General features: G+C 47.8%; 1 protein-coding gene across 2 annotated transcripts in view; it reads right to left on the bottom strand.

Annotated features, from left to right (window-relative positions):
* Positions 1 to 219: 219 nt before the first annotated feature.
* NOTCH2 (notch receptor 2) overlaps positions 220 to 18,268 on the bottom strand; it is an 84,192-nt gene continuing 66,143 nt past the window's right edge. For both annotated transcript variants that reach the window (XM_050306761.1, XM_050306763.1), the window contains exons 22-33: positions 17,645 to 17,890; positions 15,589 to 15,701; positions 14,515 to 15,044; positions 13,429 to 13,776; positions 13,045 to 13,187; positions 12,325 to 12,535; positions 11,606 to 11,702; positions 10,937 to 11,105; positions 6,115 to 6,416; positions 5,623 to 5,770; positions 4,896 to 4,993; positions 220 to 3,977 (exon numbers count right to left, since the gene is read on the bottom strand). In XM_050306761.1, the coding sequence (XP_050162718.1) occupies positions 2,634 to 3,977; positions 4,896 to 4,993; positions 5,623 to 5,770; positions 6,115 to 6,416; positions 10,937 to 11,105; positions 11,606 to 11,702; positions 12,325 to 12,535; positions 13,045 to 13,187; positions 13,429 to 13,776; positions 14,515 to 15,044; positions 15,589 to 15,701; positions 17,645 to 17,890 (3,749 nt within the window). In that variant the 3' untranslated portion in view covers positions 220 to 2,633. The remainder of the gene's footprint in view (positions 3,978 to 4,895; positions 4,994 to 5,622; positions 5,771 to 6,114; positions 6,417 to 10,936; positions 11,106 to 11,605; positions 11,703 to 12,324; positions 12,536 to 13,044; positions 13,188 to 13,428; positions 13,777 to 14,514; positions 15,045 to 15,588; positions 15,702 to 17,644; positions 17,891 to 18,268) is intronic.

Raw genomic sequence — 18,268 nt, 5'->3', positions numbered from 1 at the left:
CCAGTTCCCTTGGGGGGTCTAAGTGGCAGGGTTCACATGCTGCTGAGATACAGAGCACTCCTGATTCCCAAAAGCTGTCTCCTGACATGGACTGTGAAGATGCCAACGAGTTCCCCCCTTGCCAGAGTCTGAACAGCTACTGACCACTGGTGATTCGTGTATATCTGGTGGCTGTGTAAGGTAGCCAGGAAGACAAATGAAAACAGCAGCACACAGACACTGGGCACGTACTTTTTATTCTGGGGATAAAAACTGCTTATACATTTGGCAGCAACTATTTTCATAAAAGACTTTTATAAAAAATGTAAAAATAAGCAAATATTTTCCATTATTAATATAGGAAAATGCTGCTGTGTGAATGGTTACTCTACAACTTACGAGATAAAATACCACCTTAAGGAGATATTATCTTTACAAGTAGTTAAAAAAAAAAAAAAAAAGAGAAAAAGGCAGAGGGCCATCGTATTAACAGGCCAGGCACGGAACTGACTTCATTCCACAGAAAGCACTCATCTTGTGAAAGGTAGCCACATATATAAAAAGGCACTTGGTTATTTGGGGCTAACAAGGAAAAGCCCTTTGTTTCTTTAGCATCGATGTAGCAACACTTCATTATTTGCAGTGAAATGTGTACCTGGACAGGCCCCCAGGAGGCTGCAGGCTCCTGCCTGGAGATCTGAGTCGGCTGCAGCTAAACTTCACGGGGCTCACTGCAGCGAGCGTGCCGGGGAACACTGTGTGCATTGTAAAAAGCAGTAACTTCAGAGAGAATTAAAAACTTCAGCCCAAAACAATGGCCCTGGGAACCAGCTCCTCCTGAGGCCCTGCCTTCATGTACCATTGAGTCGAGTTGGAAGAAAAAAAAAAAAAGTCAACTTTTACTCTTGATTAGAATGTAAAGAAACATCAGAGACAATACTGTACATGGTAAGGTGTTGGATGACCTGCTCGGAGGGGAGCAGCCTTCAGTCCTTTGGCAGCAGCCGACAGCACCGATCTCTTTGGAACACGTGTCTGCAGGGTTCCCCTGAAGAGGTAGGAGCAAACCATCCCCACAAATGTTCACTTCGGCTGCTGACTGGTTCGGAGCCCTTCAGGGAAGCGCTACTCTTGCAGACAAGGCAGAAAGAGCAGCTGTTTGTCTAAGGTCCGCGACAGCTGGCTTCCATTACTCCAAAACTATCGGGGGAGCTGCAGTATGAATGGTACTACTGTCCCACAGAGCACGTGGGGCAACTCAGCTGGGAAATCTTGACACAGGCTGAAGCTGAGAGCAGAGGACAGCCCCAAACCTGTGAACCAAACTGCATGAGGCAATGGTTTCTGAGTTATTTGGTCTGCTGCGAAAGCCCAGCTCCTGGCTTCAGGCACACCGCTGCTGCTGCTGCTGCTGGAAGCCTGCTTGGGAATCAATGCTGCAGCCTCCTTGTTGGGAGGGGAAGACAAGGCAGCTCTGACCCAGGGCTGGAGCAAAAGGGACACTTTCCAAAGGGCTGGATGTCATTCCTGACGCAGGAGGACACACACTGCAAACATGTAATGACATGTTCGACACTTCTTAATAATCCCATAAAGAGGCAGCATATGGTATCTGGAGGACAGGACACACAGCCACCCTTGGATGGAGGGGAGGGGAGTACTGTGCAAGAACGCTGGGAGCTCATGTTACCAGTTTTTGAAACACTCATGCTCGTCCCAAGAGCTTCCCAAAAGGCCTGTATCAGTTGCAGTGCATCTCTTCCGGCATGGGAGTAGTCCATGAAGGCAGTCATGGGCACACCTGGCAGGACGGGGGCACAGGGAGGGTAGTGTGTCAAAAATGGTCAGGCGTGTCCCAGGGAAGACATACAACACTGGAGAGATGTGCCTACAGGCCACTGCAGCGGGAAGACCAGGTCAGACCAGCGTTTTCGGGGAGGGGAAATAACAAAACAAACAACCTAAAAGACTATATGTATATATAATCTCATAATACCTGGGGGGCAGGCAGTGAGAATGCTAAGGGGTGTTAGTGGGTCTGTATAAGACAAAGACTCTTGAAGAGGAAAGGGTGAAGCTGTGTGACAGAAGGTGTCACTTGACCTGCAGGTGTTTTGGGAAGTCCGGCTCACTTGCTGAGCAAGAGTGGCCGAGGGAAGGAAGGGTCTAGGAATGTGGGTGCAGCTCTGAGCTGCACAAGGCAACTTGAACTCGAGGAGAACTAGTAGAAGGTGCTTCAGAGAGAGGTTACATGGGTAACAGAAGGAGTAACAAAATAAGGATACAAAGCTGGTTTTGGCTAAATTTCTGGAGAAATGACCACAAGATGTATTAAGCTGAAGAGCTGTCTCCCCAAAGAAACGGTGGAACACATATTAAAAGCAGACTGGAGAATCCAGTGCAGACAGCAGTCACATCCAAGGTGCACGGGAGTTGGTTATAAGTGACCCAGCTGGTCTTCTCCATCACCAGCTTCTACAGTTCTCTGTTTAGCATAAAAGCATACAAGGCTACAGCGACCACAGTCCCTCCAACAAAAGAACATCCTGGGCTCATTAAGACTCTTGGATACTAAAACGGTTCTTCATTTCCATCCTGGAAGACCTTCATGAGTTCTGGAGTCCACTTTAATCGGGCTTCACCTTGGCCAGCCCTCAGGCGTACACCTGCATGTTGTTCCGCTGCTGCTCCGTCATGTGAGCGGCCGCCGGCCCGCGCTGGTTGTTACCGGGACTGGTTGCCACGTCAGACCAGTCAGAGGCAGAGTGTGGGGAAGAGCTTGACCACTGGTCTGGAGATTCGGGCGATGGAGTCAGGTACGGGTGTTCCCCCTGTAAGTGCCGGTTGTGGCTAGGAGTCCGTTCTGTGGCCGAGGAGTAGCAGCTGTGCTGTGAGGGAGGCGTGGGGTACTTCCCCATCGAGCTCTGGAACTGGTGGTAGGCCGGGAGGACCGTCTGAGCCACCTGCCCGTCCTGCTGAGGGATGGCAGCCATGGAGAACGAGGCGCTGGGCAGCTGGGCTAGATCCGGGATCTGGTACATGGAGCTAAGAGGACCAGCCATGTTCTGAGCGCAGTTTGACTGGGCCTGCTGTGGCAGTGCTTGCTGGTTTATGCCGCCCTTGGGAACCAGCTGGAAAGTCATGATGGGGGGCAGAGACTCCCTGGACACTCCCAGGTGCTTCGTGTCTGCTTGAACCAAGCCGCTCTGCTGAGAAACACTGGGGTGGGAATGCATCACCTGCGGCACCATGCCAAACATCTCGTTGTACTGGGACTCGTTCACCTCCATGCGGTTCATCCACTCGGTGGAAACGTTGCCTGGCCGGAGCCTGCCAAGCCCGCTGTTAGGAGGGGTGGTTCTGTGCTGGGAAAGCAGCTGGCTGACAGACGGGAGCACCGTGCTGGACGCCCGTCCTAAGGGCTGCATCTCGTGGAGGTTGGAGAAGGACATGCTGTGCGCAGCCTGCACCGACGGGGCGGCCAGCAGCGAGCTGGGCGACGAGTGCAACACCCCCGGCGACGGCATCACGGGAGACGATGTCGGTTCGGACGCAAAAGCGTGGGGCGATTCCAGGGAATCGACTGGTGACAGGGTCACTGAGCTCTCCGAGAACTGCCCCTTGCCCTCGCTGAGGGACTTCTTCCTTCTCCTCTTTGCATCTTTGGTGAGATTCGTGGGCATGATGCCTTTGGCATTCGGTTTTCGTGACTTCTTGCTTAATGACGCGTGTTTCAGATTGAGGAAGGACCTGTTGGGGCCACAGATGACCGGGGAGAGGGCAGAGTTCAGCATGGCCCCGGGGTGCCCGGCAGGGCTGTGTGCCACATTGTACTCGTTGAGAAGCTGCACTATGTCGTGGTGCATCCGGTCCTGGGCCACGTCCCGGGGCAGGCGATCCATGTGGTCCGTGATGTCTCGATTGGCAAAATGGTCCAGCAAGATTTTTGCTGCTTCAAAACTGCCTTCCCGAGCAGCAAGGAAGAGTGGAGTCTCTTCCTGAAAACACAGAGAGTAAATATTTTAGAGGCTTCACTGCGGGAGGACTGAGTTACAGCTCACAATCCCTCACGGTGTGGCAACCATTAAACCATTTAAACACTGTTTAATGCAGTGGCACATTAACTGTCACCAAGAACCACCCATTCTAAGAGGTACCCACTCAAAAAGGCAGATTACAGGAAATCATTTCATACACAGCAGAGGAGCAGAGGCTGAACTATCCCACCAGGAAGGGCACTATTCTGCCATGGGTCCTTGGAAAAACCATGAAAGCACCTGGTGCCTTTCTCCTACTCTCCCCTAGGAGGGAAAGGTACAAAAGACTAAAACAGCCCAGTAAGGAACTGCAGCTTGTTGGCAGCTCTGAAATCCACTGAGCAATACACAATAATCCAAAAAAGAAATCTTAGGCAGAGGAAAGAAATCAAGGGCTAAGACACAGCAAAAACTAACAGTAAAGCTACAGAACATCTGCACAGTGCAGACTGTCTCTCAAACAGAGGGGCTCCTCTCCCATATCCATCCTGCACTGAGATCCCTGGAAACATCACAGGACATGATTGCTGCTGCCCTGCCAGATCTTTGTCTCTGCTAACTGGAATCCAGCTGTTCGACACCAGCAGGACTCCACCTGGTGCTCTCACACACCACTGACTGTGTATTGCATTCTTCCCTGCAAGTAAAGCAGGTCAGCATTGATGCCCAGGACTTGGCCAAACAAGGAAGAGAACTCCTCTCCTGTACCAGAAACCCTGTAAGGTATCCAGCACTTGGGGAGAGTTCCAGTCACAGTCTGGGTTTGGAAGACCTGCACTGAGCACCCCATTTAGAAAATCTGAACTTACTTCATTATCAACAGCGAAGAGATGCTTTAAGTTAGGAAGCACAGGCATGCTGAGCACTCCCACACTGTACCTTGTTATCCTGCATGTCTCTGTTGGCTCCATTTTTCAGCAGTACTAATGTTGCTTCCACATTGTTGACAGCAGCAGCCCAGTGAAGAGCAGATTTACCTGCAAGGAAACCCAACAACTTCAGTATTGTACAAACCAAGGAGCTATGTTGCTATTTTCTAGAGCAGATGTTCTAATCACAGATATGGGGAAAGGAAACAATTGACAGAAAAGCTATTGAACAACCAGCCACTGATTATTGGTGACATTTTCACCTGCAGTGAAATGCAGACAAAAGCCAAGATGTACAGAGTACACTGAGGGAAGGAAGGAACTGCAGTGCAGCCTGCAGCATGTGAACATGTCCTGAAGAATGGAAAAATCACTTTGGAAATCACCATGCTCTGACATACCCCAATGGTGGAGGATGCCAAGGGGACTCTCAGCACTTGGTTTGGGATTTTTTATTTTTATTTTTTCAATAACCTATCCACAGAAATCATATCTCCAGAAAATCCCAGCACATCCAACCCCATATTTCTTCTGCTTCTCTTCCAGGACTGTCTAACCAAGGCACTGTGCAGCAGCCTGCAGTCTATTACTGCTGAGAGGACTTCGTAGAAGAGCCCACTCTGTGATTTAGCCACAGAATTCCTGAGCAGCCCACACTCTGGGAGGGCAGAAGCTCGCTCACCCCTCCCTGCTCACACCATGATAAATATTTGCCCAGTACGTGGTGTTCACATTACCGTGGTCATCGACGGCGTTCACATCAGCCTGGCAATTAATGAGCTCAGCCACCATTCCTTCCACAGCCAGACGTGCAGCCAGAATTAATGGGGTCGTTCCATCGTTCATCCGAGCATCCAAGTCTGTCACTCTGTTACGGATCAGGATCTGGACAACAGGGGAAGACAGATTTTTTTCAATACCGCTACAGACCAAAACCGAGGATTTGGCAGTATCTCAAGAGAAACTTTACAATGACAAAGCAGCCTGAGCACTGAAATGCAAGGACCCAGAAAAGAGGTGACAGAGACAAACAGACCAAATAAATACAGGCGAGATGATTCGTGCATGCTGAGTTCTTCAAGCTATGAATACCCAAGAAAAGTGGATGTAAAACGGTTTTGCCTGGACATCACACTGTGGAAGGCATGAGAGCAGGGCTGTGAGCGAACAGAGTGCAGCTTGGGCAGGTTCATACAAACACAGAGCACGGGGTTCCTCAGTTGCTGTACCTGGAAGACACCCTGGGCATCAGCAGCCACCGCTGCATGCAGGGGGGTCCGTCCCATGTTGTCCCGTGCATTGGCATCCGCACCAGCATCCAGCAAACGTTTTGCAGCGTCTGCTCTCGAGTAACGGGCTGCCAAGTGCAGGGCCATCTCCCCAGTGCGGTCTGTCTGGGCCTGCAGGTTGGCACCCTGATAGATCAAGTCTGTTATTATGTTTGCTGAGGAGTCTTCTCCATCCTCATCATCCTCGCTGATGTCAGAGCCGCCCGCACGCAGAGATGCCAACATAAGAGGAGTACATCCATCTGCAACAGGAAAGATGATGATTAGTAACCTGGCAGTGATAGCCAAGGCAAGGAAACACTCTCACAATCCTCCCACCTTGAGCACCTACAGTGCTTTAACCCTCCAGTTGCTTTAACCCGGACCTGTTCTCTTACCATAAAGCCCAACAGAGTTAGGGAGCTATTTTCCTCCAAGAAGGACTTTTATACCTACTGCATCTAAAGAACTTAGGTGCTTCTTAAATAAGTCAGATCATTCTAAACCAAAAAAGCCTTTGCTGCTAAAGTGGAAACCTTCCACAAAATGTAAAGGCTAGCTAAATTCTGAGGGAGAAGCAAGGGTTATAAAAATCAAAGTCGTCAGACAACTAAATATAACTATTCACATGGACGTTCCAATCACACACCTGGGGAAAAGAAACAATTGACAGAAAAGTTATTAAACAACTAGCCAGGAATTATTGGTGACATTTCTGAGATATTAACCTGAAGTGAAATGCAGACAAAAGCCTTCATATCTATTACACACACAGATCATCATGAGAAGGTCAAGCAGACAAAGCTAACAAATGCGCCAGGATGACTGTCTGCACCAATCTCATCTTGCTTTTAATAACTTCTATGTCCAGAGCCCTAAACAAACTGATCAAGTACACTCCATACTTTCCCAGAAGTACACCACATAGGAAGGGATCATGGAATGGGATGCAATCCAGTACTGCAGATCCAGCCCACAGATACAAGTCCCTGGAGCTCTCACACAGTCTGGGCACTTTGGAAGATACTGGTCTTGCTCTCCTCAAGCCTCCAGTGATGGGCTCACACTGATGGCACGTCCACAAAGGCTACATTAACACTCATCCAACCAAGATCCCTGAATTGTCTCTGGAAGGAGAAAGGCTCCTCCAAACCTCTCATTTAACCTAGCTCCCTTGGATGATCCTCTCTCTGATCAGAGAGGGTGGTCCAGGAATACTAGCTCATGCTCCTGATTTCTCACCCTTGTTAATACCCTCCCTGATGCAGTGTACTTGAGATTTAAAACATCTCCACATATTTTCAGCATCCATAAAAATACCAACTGCTTCAGTTTCAGCAACCTCTGAACACTGCATGATATTTGCCACCTAAAACCAAAGATTTCAACTGTAGACACTGATGCTGGCTTACTGATGTTACAGCTGTACTCCACACACATCAGAGGCACCTGGAAAGTAAAAGGGACTGAGATGGCAGCAGGAGTGAACCACTCTGTGCTAAGTGCCCCACTGGAGCTCTGCAAAGCTGAACACAGATTTTGCTTCTCCAGTGTGGCTCACTAGCAGAAATACAAGACAGTCTTTCAGCAACTACCTGATTTATTCCATGGGCAAGCAGGGGACAGACAGCAGCTTCCCTGCCTGCACAGCTCTCAATCTGCAGTGCACTATCTGCACTGCACAAAGCCACGTGGCAGAATTAGGATTCTGTGCACATAAACAAGCTGATGACCTCCTATGGAAGGTAACATACAGAGCTGAATGCCCTGCTCCCATTTCCCCACTTCTGATCACCGAGATTTTTTGACTCTCTACTTTAGGACAGTTCTAGAACTTTGTGTAAATGTTCAAGCACGGGGCAGGGCAGAGGCCAGGCTGTGGCCTCCAGCAGCATTCATGCTCCTCCTAGTGGTTCACCACCACAGGACACACAGCCTTCCACCCAGCTCCTTCCTCAGGATTTGGACGGCAGCAGTGTTGACGTACGGGCCTGGGTTCAGTTCCAAGATCCACTCGTGTCTATAGACCCTCTCGCCTGTTCTCCAAGCCTATACCTCCTTTTCTGCTTCTCCCTCCCACTGCTGGCTCTGCTCCCTTGTCCCAAATGAATCCTTCTCAGTATTCCAGTCAGGCTGTCGTCTCCTCCGTACTGCCACAACACAAAGAGTAGAGAGACAGAGCATAGAAAGGAGCTTTCCTTTTCTCCAGCACCACAGCTCTGGGGAAAGCCCCTCGCAGGATAGATCTTGCTTGCTCGCTCACTGCAGTTGTCCTGGACAATCATGCCTAGCTGCTCCACAGGGACACAGCTATAGCACACACTAAATCCTTGGAATAATTAGCTGCCACCCTCCACAAAGCTTCTCAGGTATGTGCAGCTCTTTTCAGAGCTTTGCAAGTTGGCCACACATGGTTAGTTTTATGAGGCTAGCAAAAGCACATCCAGCTACACCGTCACAATTAAGTGCTTGATGGACTACTAGAAAAAAAAAAAAAAAAGCCGTGGACACAATGTCTTTTTTCCTCCTTCCAGCTTGTTCTCTGAAAGAGCTGGAAAAGAACGCAAAAGCATCTAGCTGGAGGCAGACACCCAGCATGGAAAATTCCAGTCTGAACCACTGAAGTTTAAGTAACTGAAAGAAGAGGGGCATAATAATAGAGACAGTTCATCAATTTTAATTATAGGTGGTGTTATCAGTTATGCCTGCAATTGCATTACCCTGGTTACATGCTCACAATAACTCCAGGGAAAAGAATGTCCTCCCTGCTCTGGGGGACACAGAGAAAGAACAGCATGGGGAGACAAAGGCAGCAGCAGCATTTTATAAAAACTGTTCTGTCTTTCAGTAAGACAGACCCCTGAGTACATGTAAAACTTGGACTGAGATGGTACAAGTCAGGAGTTCACCAGACAGGTACACCTGAAGGTCTCATATAGGCACAGTGTACTGAAAGGTGGGATGTGAGGAACCCATGGACAAAATCTCTAGGCAATACTTCTGTTGGATGCTGGACCTCTTGGATCCCCCTAAACTCGAGAGGCTGCAGAAGGTGCTGGGTTAAGAGAAGGAACAAACCCTTGGTACCCCAAGGCATTTTTACTTGCATCTCCTCTCTCTAGAAAGATTTCTACTGTTGTACCTGCCACCTGTACTTGTGGCCAGGATCTAACTCACCCAGCTTCAGATGGCTCCAGCCCAGACACCTGCACCCAAATCAGCCTCAACACACTCTGTAATTAGGGGCAGTGAAGCATTATTGGGGTGTGAGCCATATCCAGTCCTTCTTGGGACAGAGGGAAACTGCCTCTCAGAAGGGCCCATTTATTCCCTCTGCCTGCAAAGATGAAGGTGGCCAGGACAGATGAAGAGGTTTATTAACTCTGAGGAATTCTATCCCTCCTTACTAACCCATTAATCCAACACTTCTCAGACTTTTTAAATTATTTCTGCCCTGACAGCTGCTTGCTTGTGATGCCAAAGAGGGAGATAGCTCAGAGCAGCTTGCTGCAAGCTTCACAGTTGCATCTGAATGGCAGGAGAACAACTACAGGTCAGTATTATTTCATTGCTGTTGTTGGACAAAGCTTTGGGTGAATGTGAAAACAAGCAGTGTGAAGTCTTAAGAACATTATTGCCTGCACTTGGAAAGCTTTTACCCTGCCACACAACTAGAAGTTTCAATAGGGGAAATAAAGAAAAGCTTAAATTTGGCAGAAACTGATGGTTTATGTTCTCACACTTGTTACACAAAAATCCCTCCTTCCCTTTGCAGCAGAAGACAATAGAAGGGAACTGAGAGAATGGGTCCAGTCATCCTTAAATTGCATGGAAAATATTCCCACAAAACTCAACAAAAAGGAATTGCAGCAATATCATCAGAATCACCTCTCTACATACAAACAAGAACCATGGGTGCAGCTCTTCTGACCAGCATAAAGTTCTTGGTCAACTCTCTCCTCTCAGACTCAGGGATCAGTTTTTATGACATGACCCACCCAGTCCCTTACCAGCTTATACAGCCTTACACTCATAAAAAGCAGCAGAGTGTTCTCAGTGCATCTAGCGATTTGGGACTTAAAGAGAGCAAGCCTGTGTGCATGGTAAAAAAATCTCCTTCCAAGGTCACAGTTCTGTTATGAATTCAATGAGTTGATCTTCATAAGCTGAGGATATAAATCAGCAAATAAAAAATGAACAATCTTGCTGCACTGATGCTCTGTTCCACTGTTATCTGCTCCTGAGGCTCTGTTCCAGGACAGATGCCTCACACACTGTTCATCAGGGTATTCTGCCAAGACTCATCTGCATTCAGGAAAAGGCCATCCTTGCTTCCACAACAGATGACAGACACCCCAGGTATAAAACCTGCTAAGTTGGTCTTTAGAAAAAGTCTGGCATAAATCTCTGCAGTGATCCAGCTGGAGAAGCTGGGGGTTATTTCCAACACAATTATGCATTCCAAATTTCTGCCGTAATGGCATTCTGACAACATCATTTAGGCACACACTGTTATAAAGGAGATTTTATAGCTGTAGTTCCTACAGGTGTTTGCTAAGTGAACTCTTCTTCCCCTGGTTACATGGGACTCCATGTGCTACAGACCACGATCTGCTTTCTTTTCTAGAGTGTAGACTGAGCTTCCCTCGAGTACCATAAAAATTTCTCCTGGTGTTCCTGCATACCCTGTTTAATTTTTAACATCAGCAGTCCCAGCCACCGGACACAGGGAAGGGAGATTGGTGGCTGGCTGGCAGAACACAGGGACACTCAGAGTACCGACCTGGCCCTCTGACATTCACATCCAGAACATCCACTTCTTGATCTGCTTGGGGCGGTGTCAGGGCGAGTGAGGTGCTGCCGCAGACATCTGCTGCCTCCAGGTGCTGCTGTGTCCACTGGCGCTGGTCTATCTGCTCATCCCCTTCCGGGAGCAAGGCTTGGTCCTCAGCCTGAGCACGGGAAATGAGCAGTTGCTTCAAAACACCCATCAAGTGGCCAAAGATGCTGAAAGTCCTTGGCGTTTTCTTATTTTTTTATGGGGTTTCTTGGGTTTTGTGGGGGATTTTTTTTGGTCATGTTTTGGTTTTTGCTTGTTTTGGTTTTTTCAGGGTTTTTGGTTTAGGCCAAATAAAGGTGTCCATTTATCTCTGTTTGGCATTCTCAGCTTTCACACTCCCACCACACATTATCAGGTCTGAACTGCAAGACATTACATGAACCTCCTTGTCCCTGTTGCTGCAGCAGAGCCTGGAACAGAAGGTACCTACTTCCTCCACCGGCCTGTGGTGGCAGTGTAAACCTGAGGATTTGCCCCTCAGATACCATTAGTTATGTATTACAGATTCCTAAGCAAAGGCAAGTTTTGGGCGAGGGGCATACTCAGGCAGTTAATGCAGATGTTTCTCACTAGGAGTTTCAGGTGATACTCAAGTCTTGGAGCTCTCCTTACCTTTGCTCTCTTTGGCTGAGGTCCACCATCACCTGCCCAGTGTTCAGTTGTTCCAGAATTAGCCAGGTTGCCCTCTGGTATCTGGACTGACAGATTTCTAACAAACAAGGAGAACATATCACTTTGCAGGCTGAGCAGGTGCTACTGCTGCTACTTACACTACCCTGCAGAGACCAAGGGGGAGTGCTTGCAAGTGTGGTAGCTTGCAAACAGAGGGACCAAGAAATAAGAAGTCCCAGGCAGCCAGCAGTGGCATTAAATGCATTTAGAACTGCAAACTTGGTTAACTCAGTGGAAAGCCAAAACTGCATAAATGGGATTCCTCTTTTGAAACTTACCATTATTTTTGACTCACGTCTTTATTGCATTGAGCTAGATATATTAAAGGTTTGTTGTCACCTATCAACCTAAAAATGTCTCACCTATTCCAGGAAGAAATTAGGCAAACAGTACGCACCCGCTGAACTAAACAGAGTGTCAGAAAAACAAATATAACCAGGAGATCAGATTCCTTACTAGCATTTTATACACTACAGTTAAAGTTCTTCTGTCCAAAACAGATGTATTAAAATTTAGAGAAATGGCCTAAAAAGTTCTAGCTTACAAGGAAGCTTTCTCTATGGGGTTAAGTGCCTTTGATGAAAGATTTACACACCATGTTCTCAAAATCCTCGAACACACTCAAAGACAGGACGTCAGTGGCCTAAATGCAAACTTACTTGAGTCCAACAGCATCTTCCCCAACCGGCTCTCTGCGTTTGTGATTACTGGGATCCCTGCGCAGGATAAATCCCTCTGGGAGCCACAGAGAGCCATGTTTGCGCTTACGCTTTGCCATCATCACACCCAGCAGAAGGATTAAGAGGATGATCAAAGCTGCCACAGCAAGCAGGTAAAGCAGCTGGGTCTTTGGTGGTGACAATGGTTCACCTAAAAAGTTCCAGTTAAAATACAAGTGAGATTAACAAAGTGGAGACGATGATCTTCAATTTACAGACTTTCTTTTCTCACTCACAATCTTTCCCAGAGAGTGTATTGTCTCTGTATTATACAGAGTTTTGGTTCTGCTGCAACTGCTGTAAGAGTATATCGTGTCTTTTTTGAATTCATGGCTTAGAGCACATGAACGGCTTTTAGTGCAGAGATCACCACTGCAGTGCATGGCACACTGCTGCAGCACGTGAGAGATTACTGTTTCTACAGCTGTTAAAATGACTAGGCTCCAAATTATATGCCCTGCCTTACTAACCAGATGTCCTCTCAGAGCACACGGCACAGACATATTCCTATAACTAGGGATGAACAAGTCAGCTCCCAAAACCCATACTGAACAGCAAGACACACTACCATGATGATCAATAATCTGAGCAAGTATTTTGCAAGCCCAAGTTTGATGGCTGCCTTCCTCCATAAGCAGTTTTCCCTCTGCAGTTACTCACTTTGGACAGACACGAAAGGATAGGGCAACATGCCCTTGATGGCCTGAGCAGCTAAGAGAGCTGCAGCAGCTTCTGTGTTGTGAAAGCATTGCTCCGAATCCTCTGCACACTGGCGGTTGTCAATCTCCAGGAACACCCTGGTGCTGCAGAGACACAGTAAGAGGGCACAGAAATCAGCAACAGAGACTTTTGCCAAAGCACTAGGTTAAACTGCAGCCTTTTATGTTAGTCTTTCTATCCGCTGAACTGGGGAGTTGCCATGGCTTTACATTTCCCCATTTAAAAAACAAACTACAGACCTAGAAAGTCCAGAACGTCCCACACACCTACAAGCAAGAGTTACCATCACAACAGGGCCCGAGGAACACAAAGGCATCCACTCACCCAATGACCTCTTGCTCTAGTTCTCTGTGCTTGCGAACGACCACAAGCGATCGACGACTCCGAGCTGCCGATTTCTCCCCGTAGTATGGGAATACCATGGGGTTCCCCTGGGAGTCCAGCTTAATTCTCAGATTGGTGTGCAGAAGCGTTCCCAAAGTGCGCAGGAAGCTGCGAACATCACCCAGCAGCTCGTCGGGGGGCATCAGGACCACGATGATCAGGGTGCCCTCTGCCAGCTTCTCAGCTTTGTCACCAGCACAGTCCAGCCCATCCCAGCCACACTCCTCGCTGTTGCAGCCCTGGTCACAGCGCCCATCCGCGTAGTGATCTGCACAGTACTTGTCATACCTAAAACAGTGAGAGGGTTACAGGCAGCACAGGAGGACAGGCACGCTCTGCACAGCACACCTGCAGCCCAGGGGCCAAGGTCTTGCGCTCTTCACCGTCATTTAAGGTAAAATAACACTCACAATCAGGATACAATGAGAAGAAATACAACCCCGGGATAAAGCTTGCAACCCAGCAGGGTGAAAGGAGGAAGCACAATAATCCATGGTTCAATTCTGGTAACAGTGGAAAAGAACTGCTTATTCTGTTTACTAAGATATCTAACGCCTCCTGCCTGCCTCACCAAGGGAGAATCATCACAGCAAAGCTGTGGCATTTATCACAAATTACTCAAGAATTGCCACAATAAACAAGCTAGAAACACATTCAGTGGCGGCAAATACAGCTGGGATAAAAGTACAGGTATTGCTGGAACGAAGCAAAATTCAGGATAGGAGGCAGTACTACTAAAATCTAGTACAAGGTGAAATGCCTCTTATTTACATTTCCAGGGAAAGCAGGGCACATCCATCAAGCAGGTTAACACATTACCATTGTTCAGGTTATCGATTCAGTGCATAGCACACAAATTCCAAAAACAGACAGAAAAGTAAACAAAGCAGCAGAAACTCCTTGATGCCAAAAACTTTCAGCAAGGACGAGCAACAGAAACAATGGAAGAGAGGGGAGCAGCAGGCAGAGCACTAGCAGGAACTACGTTAGTCACACACAAAAACCATTCTCAGGATCAGGCCTTACTTGCACGTTCTGCTATTTTGCTGACACTCAAAGTTGTCAAACAGGCACTCGGGTGTGTTGCAGAACTCGTCACACTGTCCATTGAAAAGCATCCAGCAGCGCAATGAGGAGGAGCAGTTGGCCCAAGGATCCTCCATTGTCAGGGAGCAGTCGCCTCCGTCCCACTGGCACGCATGAGTGTTACACTCTTCATCACAGTAGCCATCTCTTGCTTTTTCTGCACACTGGGAATCCAAACATCCTCGGGGCTCTGGGCTGAAAGTTACGGGCTGCTCACACTGGCTGCCCTGGGTGTGGACAGGGCACTGACAGTAATAGTAAGGAGGCTGAGAATGAGGGTGGCAGCTCCCTCCATTCTGGCAGGGGGCACTGGCACAACCCGTGTTTGTCTGGCATTCCTCTCCCACAGACAGCTTGGGGCAATAGCACCGTGGACCAGAAGATGTCTGGATGCACTGCTCCCCCTTCTTGCATTTCACTTGTCCACAGGTACTGTGGCTGCTGAACTCACATTTTGCTCCAGAATAACCCTACGAGGGGGAAAGAAAGGCAAAACAATCAGTCTCACAAACTTATTCTTCAATGCTCTGAGGGCTGGAGGCAAGGTGTCATATGCAAACTCTTTCTCCCCTGTAACTCCCCTAGCCTCATTGCAGGAGCCATGACTTTCTGGACCTAAGCTCAAGGATAAACTAGGAAATTACATTTTGAAATGAGCTTAGAAGAGCCACGAACAAGGGGAATCTCGCAGTAAGCACACAAAACACAGGACAGCAAAAGAATTGTCAGAATTTAATGCTAGTTTAAGACGGGAATGCCAGATATCATGCCTCAACAGCAGACTTTTCTGGGGTAACAACTGGCTGCATCGCTCTCCTAGGGCACCTGGAAGTCCTGGGTTCCCCAGCTCTACAGATAAACTAAAGGATGTGGGTAAAGTGTGTCCAAAGACACAGCTTTGCAGGTGGTACAGAGAAGACAATCTTCATCTACAGTGAACCCGTGAAACTAGTGGGACTGCAGCCAGAGAGCTCTACAGCTGAGGCAGGCGATGCAGTTTCAGGGTATGCTTACCGGAGGACACTGGCAGATGAACCCATCCGGCATATTGCTGGCAACAGCGCAGGTCCCGCCGTTCTGGCAAGGCTTCCGAGGACACACATCGATTACACTCTCACAGTGACGACCTGAGATGCAGACACAGGGAGAAGAGAGCAGAGAAATGTGTGTGTCTGTGCACATCAAAAAGCCATCACAAAGCAAAACACTCTCATGAATGGCCAGCGAGCAGAGCACTCCAGTGAGACCTTCCCCTCCGAAGAGGTCGGGATCATCCCTTCAGATAAGACACTGCTTCCTAAGTAGCTGCCTAAGCAGTGGTAGAGGAAGGCACAACCCCAGAATCCACTAACTGTATTTGGAGACAGCTGTCCTTCTCTGCCTCCTTAAGAACATGCACAACACAGCACAAATAATTTGCTGCTGCCACTTCCAAGTCAACCAGGCACAGAGGCTGAAAGTGATGTACCACACCAGTTTGGGGGTTCCTAAGTCTTATTTACTTTTTGGGAGATGCTCGGTGAGAGCAAATCACACTCTAAAATTAATGAACAACTCAGGACCAGATGCAACATGAGTGAATAGGAGAAGCAAGCAGAGTCTCCTCAGACTGATCAGCCAGACAGAGGTCTTACTGCACTGACCAGCTTTGCAGCAGCTTCCAGAGTCAAACTCTGACAACAGAGTTTTAAAAATGAGGATGACCTAAGCATGACTTGGACCCCCTAGGAAAACATTAATAGAAGTCTCTAGACATGTGCAGCCAAGGCTGCTTGCAGACAGGGCAGGGTGGCCCACAGAGTCCTGGCATCCTCAGTCATAAACCACAGCAAAGCCACCCGTCCCCTCCCAGGCAGAAGGGTCAATCTGGAATGTGCAGAAGACAGACAGCTAGAGGAGGAAGCATGCTCCCCCCCTATGTGCCTAACATTTCCAGACAGATTTCATGTCTGAGACATAGCAGCTCTCCTTGTTCCTCCTAGGGTGCAGCAGGTCTGCATTCCCCACACCACACGTTCCAGCAACCCTTCCATCAGAGCCAGAAGCAACATGAAGCATAATTAATAAAAGCAAGTTTAACAGACAGGCTTAAATATAATCCCATCTGATGACCTGCATCAGAGTCCCATCAGCACTACTCCTCTCATACACTGCTCTTTTAGGAACTTCTTTTGTCAGTCTAGGTAATGCTTTTAAAAACTACCACATGTATTCTTCAAGTGTATGTCTTTGTGATCTCTTTACATCTGACACTCACAAATTTAGTGGAAAAATAACAGCATCTTTAAATGTTAAGAAAAAATCAGGTAAAGCATGCAGAGGTCAGTGGCAAGCAGGGAAAGTGAAAGGTTTTAATCGAGGAACACTGAATATGTAGGAAGTTAAACTGACATGGAAAATGGAAAGCTGAAAGTTAAGATACATCTGGAGACTATTAGACCAAACTTAAGCCCAGTGGGAGGCAGAAAGCAGAACAGCAGCAATACTAACAAAGAAGAGATCTGGAGAGAGTGAGACATAAGTCTGCACAGTGTGAAATTCTTGCAAAGTTGTGACTCAAAGCTGGATTGTGGAAGGATCACTAAGCTAGGAATGTACGGCCTGCCTATGCATAGAGTATTCCATCCTGACCACATCAGCAATGTAAGGAAGAAAAGGGTGCGAGGAATAGAAAAGGAGGCCAAAAGCTATTTATGGATACCATGACACTGATTTATAGAGAAAAAGCATATGCTGCTTTGCAAAAGGAAATGCCATGGAGAAGGTGACACATGAACAGTTACACTTCCAATATTAGAAATGTGAAATTGTGAAGGAGAGAAAAGTACCACAGAAAAAAAAATTCTGGCAGCCACGTGTCTCAGGAGATTCCTTTGTCTGAGACAGCTCTGGAAGCCAAATTTCTTAGAAGTTTTAAAACAAAGACTGGTTTAAAAACTGAAGCATGGTGTAGGGAAACAAAAGATACTGTAAAGGGAAATGACTAGATAACACTACTGCCAGAAAGGGAAAGAATTACCGTTTTTCAAGATACCACAATGAAATGGATAGCCTGTTTATGACAACTCACCCGTAAAAGCACTACGACAGATGCACCTATAATCGTTTGTCAGCTGGACACAGTCCAGACTTCCACGAGGGTTACAGGGATTAGAGAGGCACTCGTTGATATCTCCCTCGCATCGCTCGCCTGCAAAGCCTTGGGGACAGAGGCAGCTGTAGCTCCCGACCTGGTCAATGCACTGCCCTCCATTAAAGCAGCGGGGTACTCCTGAGTCTGAAATGCAGTCATCCACATTCTCCTCACAGAAACGGCCTGCCAAGACAGGAAACAGGGACAATTTGAGGATACAGCGCTGTGGCCTCCTTTCCTACACTGCTCATCAAGTTTCAAGACCACGTCACACACGTTCCCTGAAATAAACAGATAAAAGATCCCATCTTAATGCATTTCATACCCTCTGCAGACAGACAGCCTCGGATCAGGCCTAGGCAGCATGTGTTTTAGATCCAGGCTGTCCTCAATGCTAGGCCATACTGGTATTTAGCAGCTTTCATACTTGAATTAATTTAAGAGCATAATTAAAAACACAAAACCAAACCAAACCCAAAAAAGATGCACTCAATTTAGCCCTGTGACTGAGCACAGCCCAAGAGAACATGTGCTGTCCTTGAGAGGCTGTGAGCTGCCACC

Source organism: Myiozetetes cayanensis, unplaced genomic scaffold (assembly GCF_022539395.1).
Source record: "Myiozetetes cayanensis isolate MyiCay16 unplaced genomic scaffold, myiCay2020 scf12, whole genome shotgun sequence".
Lineage (NCBI taxonomy): Eukaryota > Metazoa > Chordata > Aves > Passeriformes > Tyrannidae > Myiozetetes > Myiozetetes cayanensis.
Note: the sequence above shows the minus strand (reverse complement) of the source record. Positions and strands in the feature narration are given on the sequence as shown.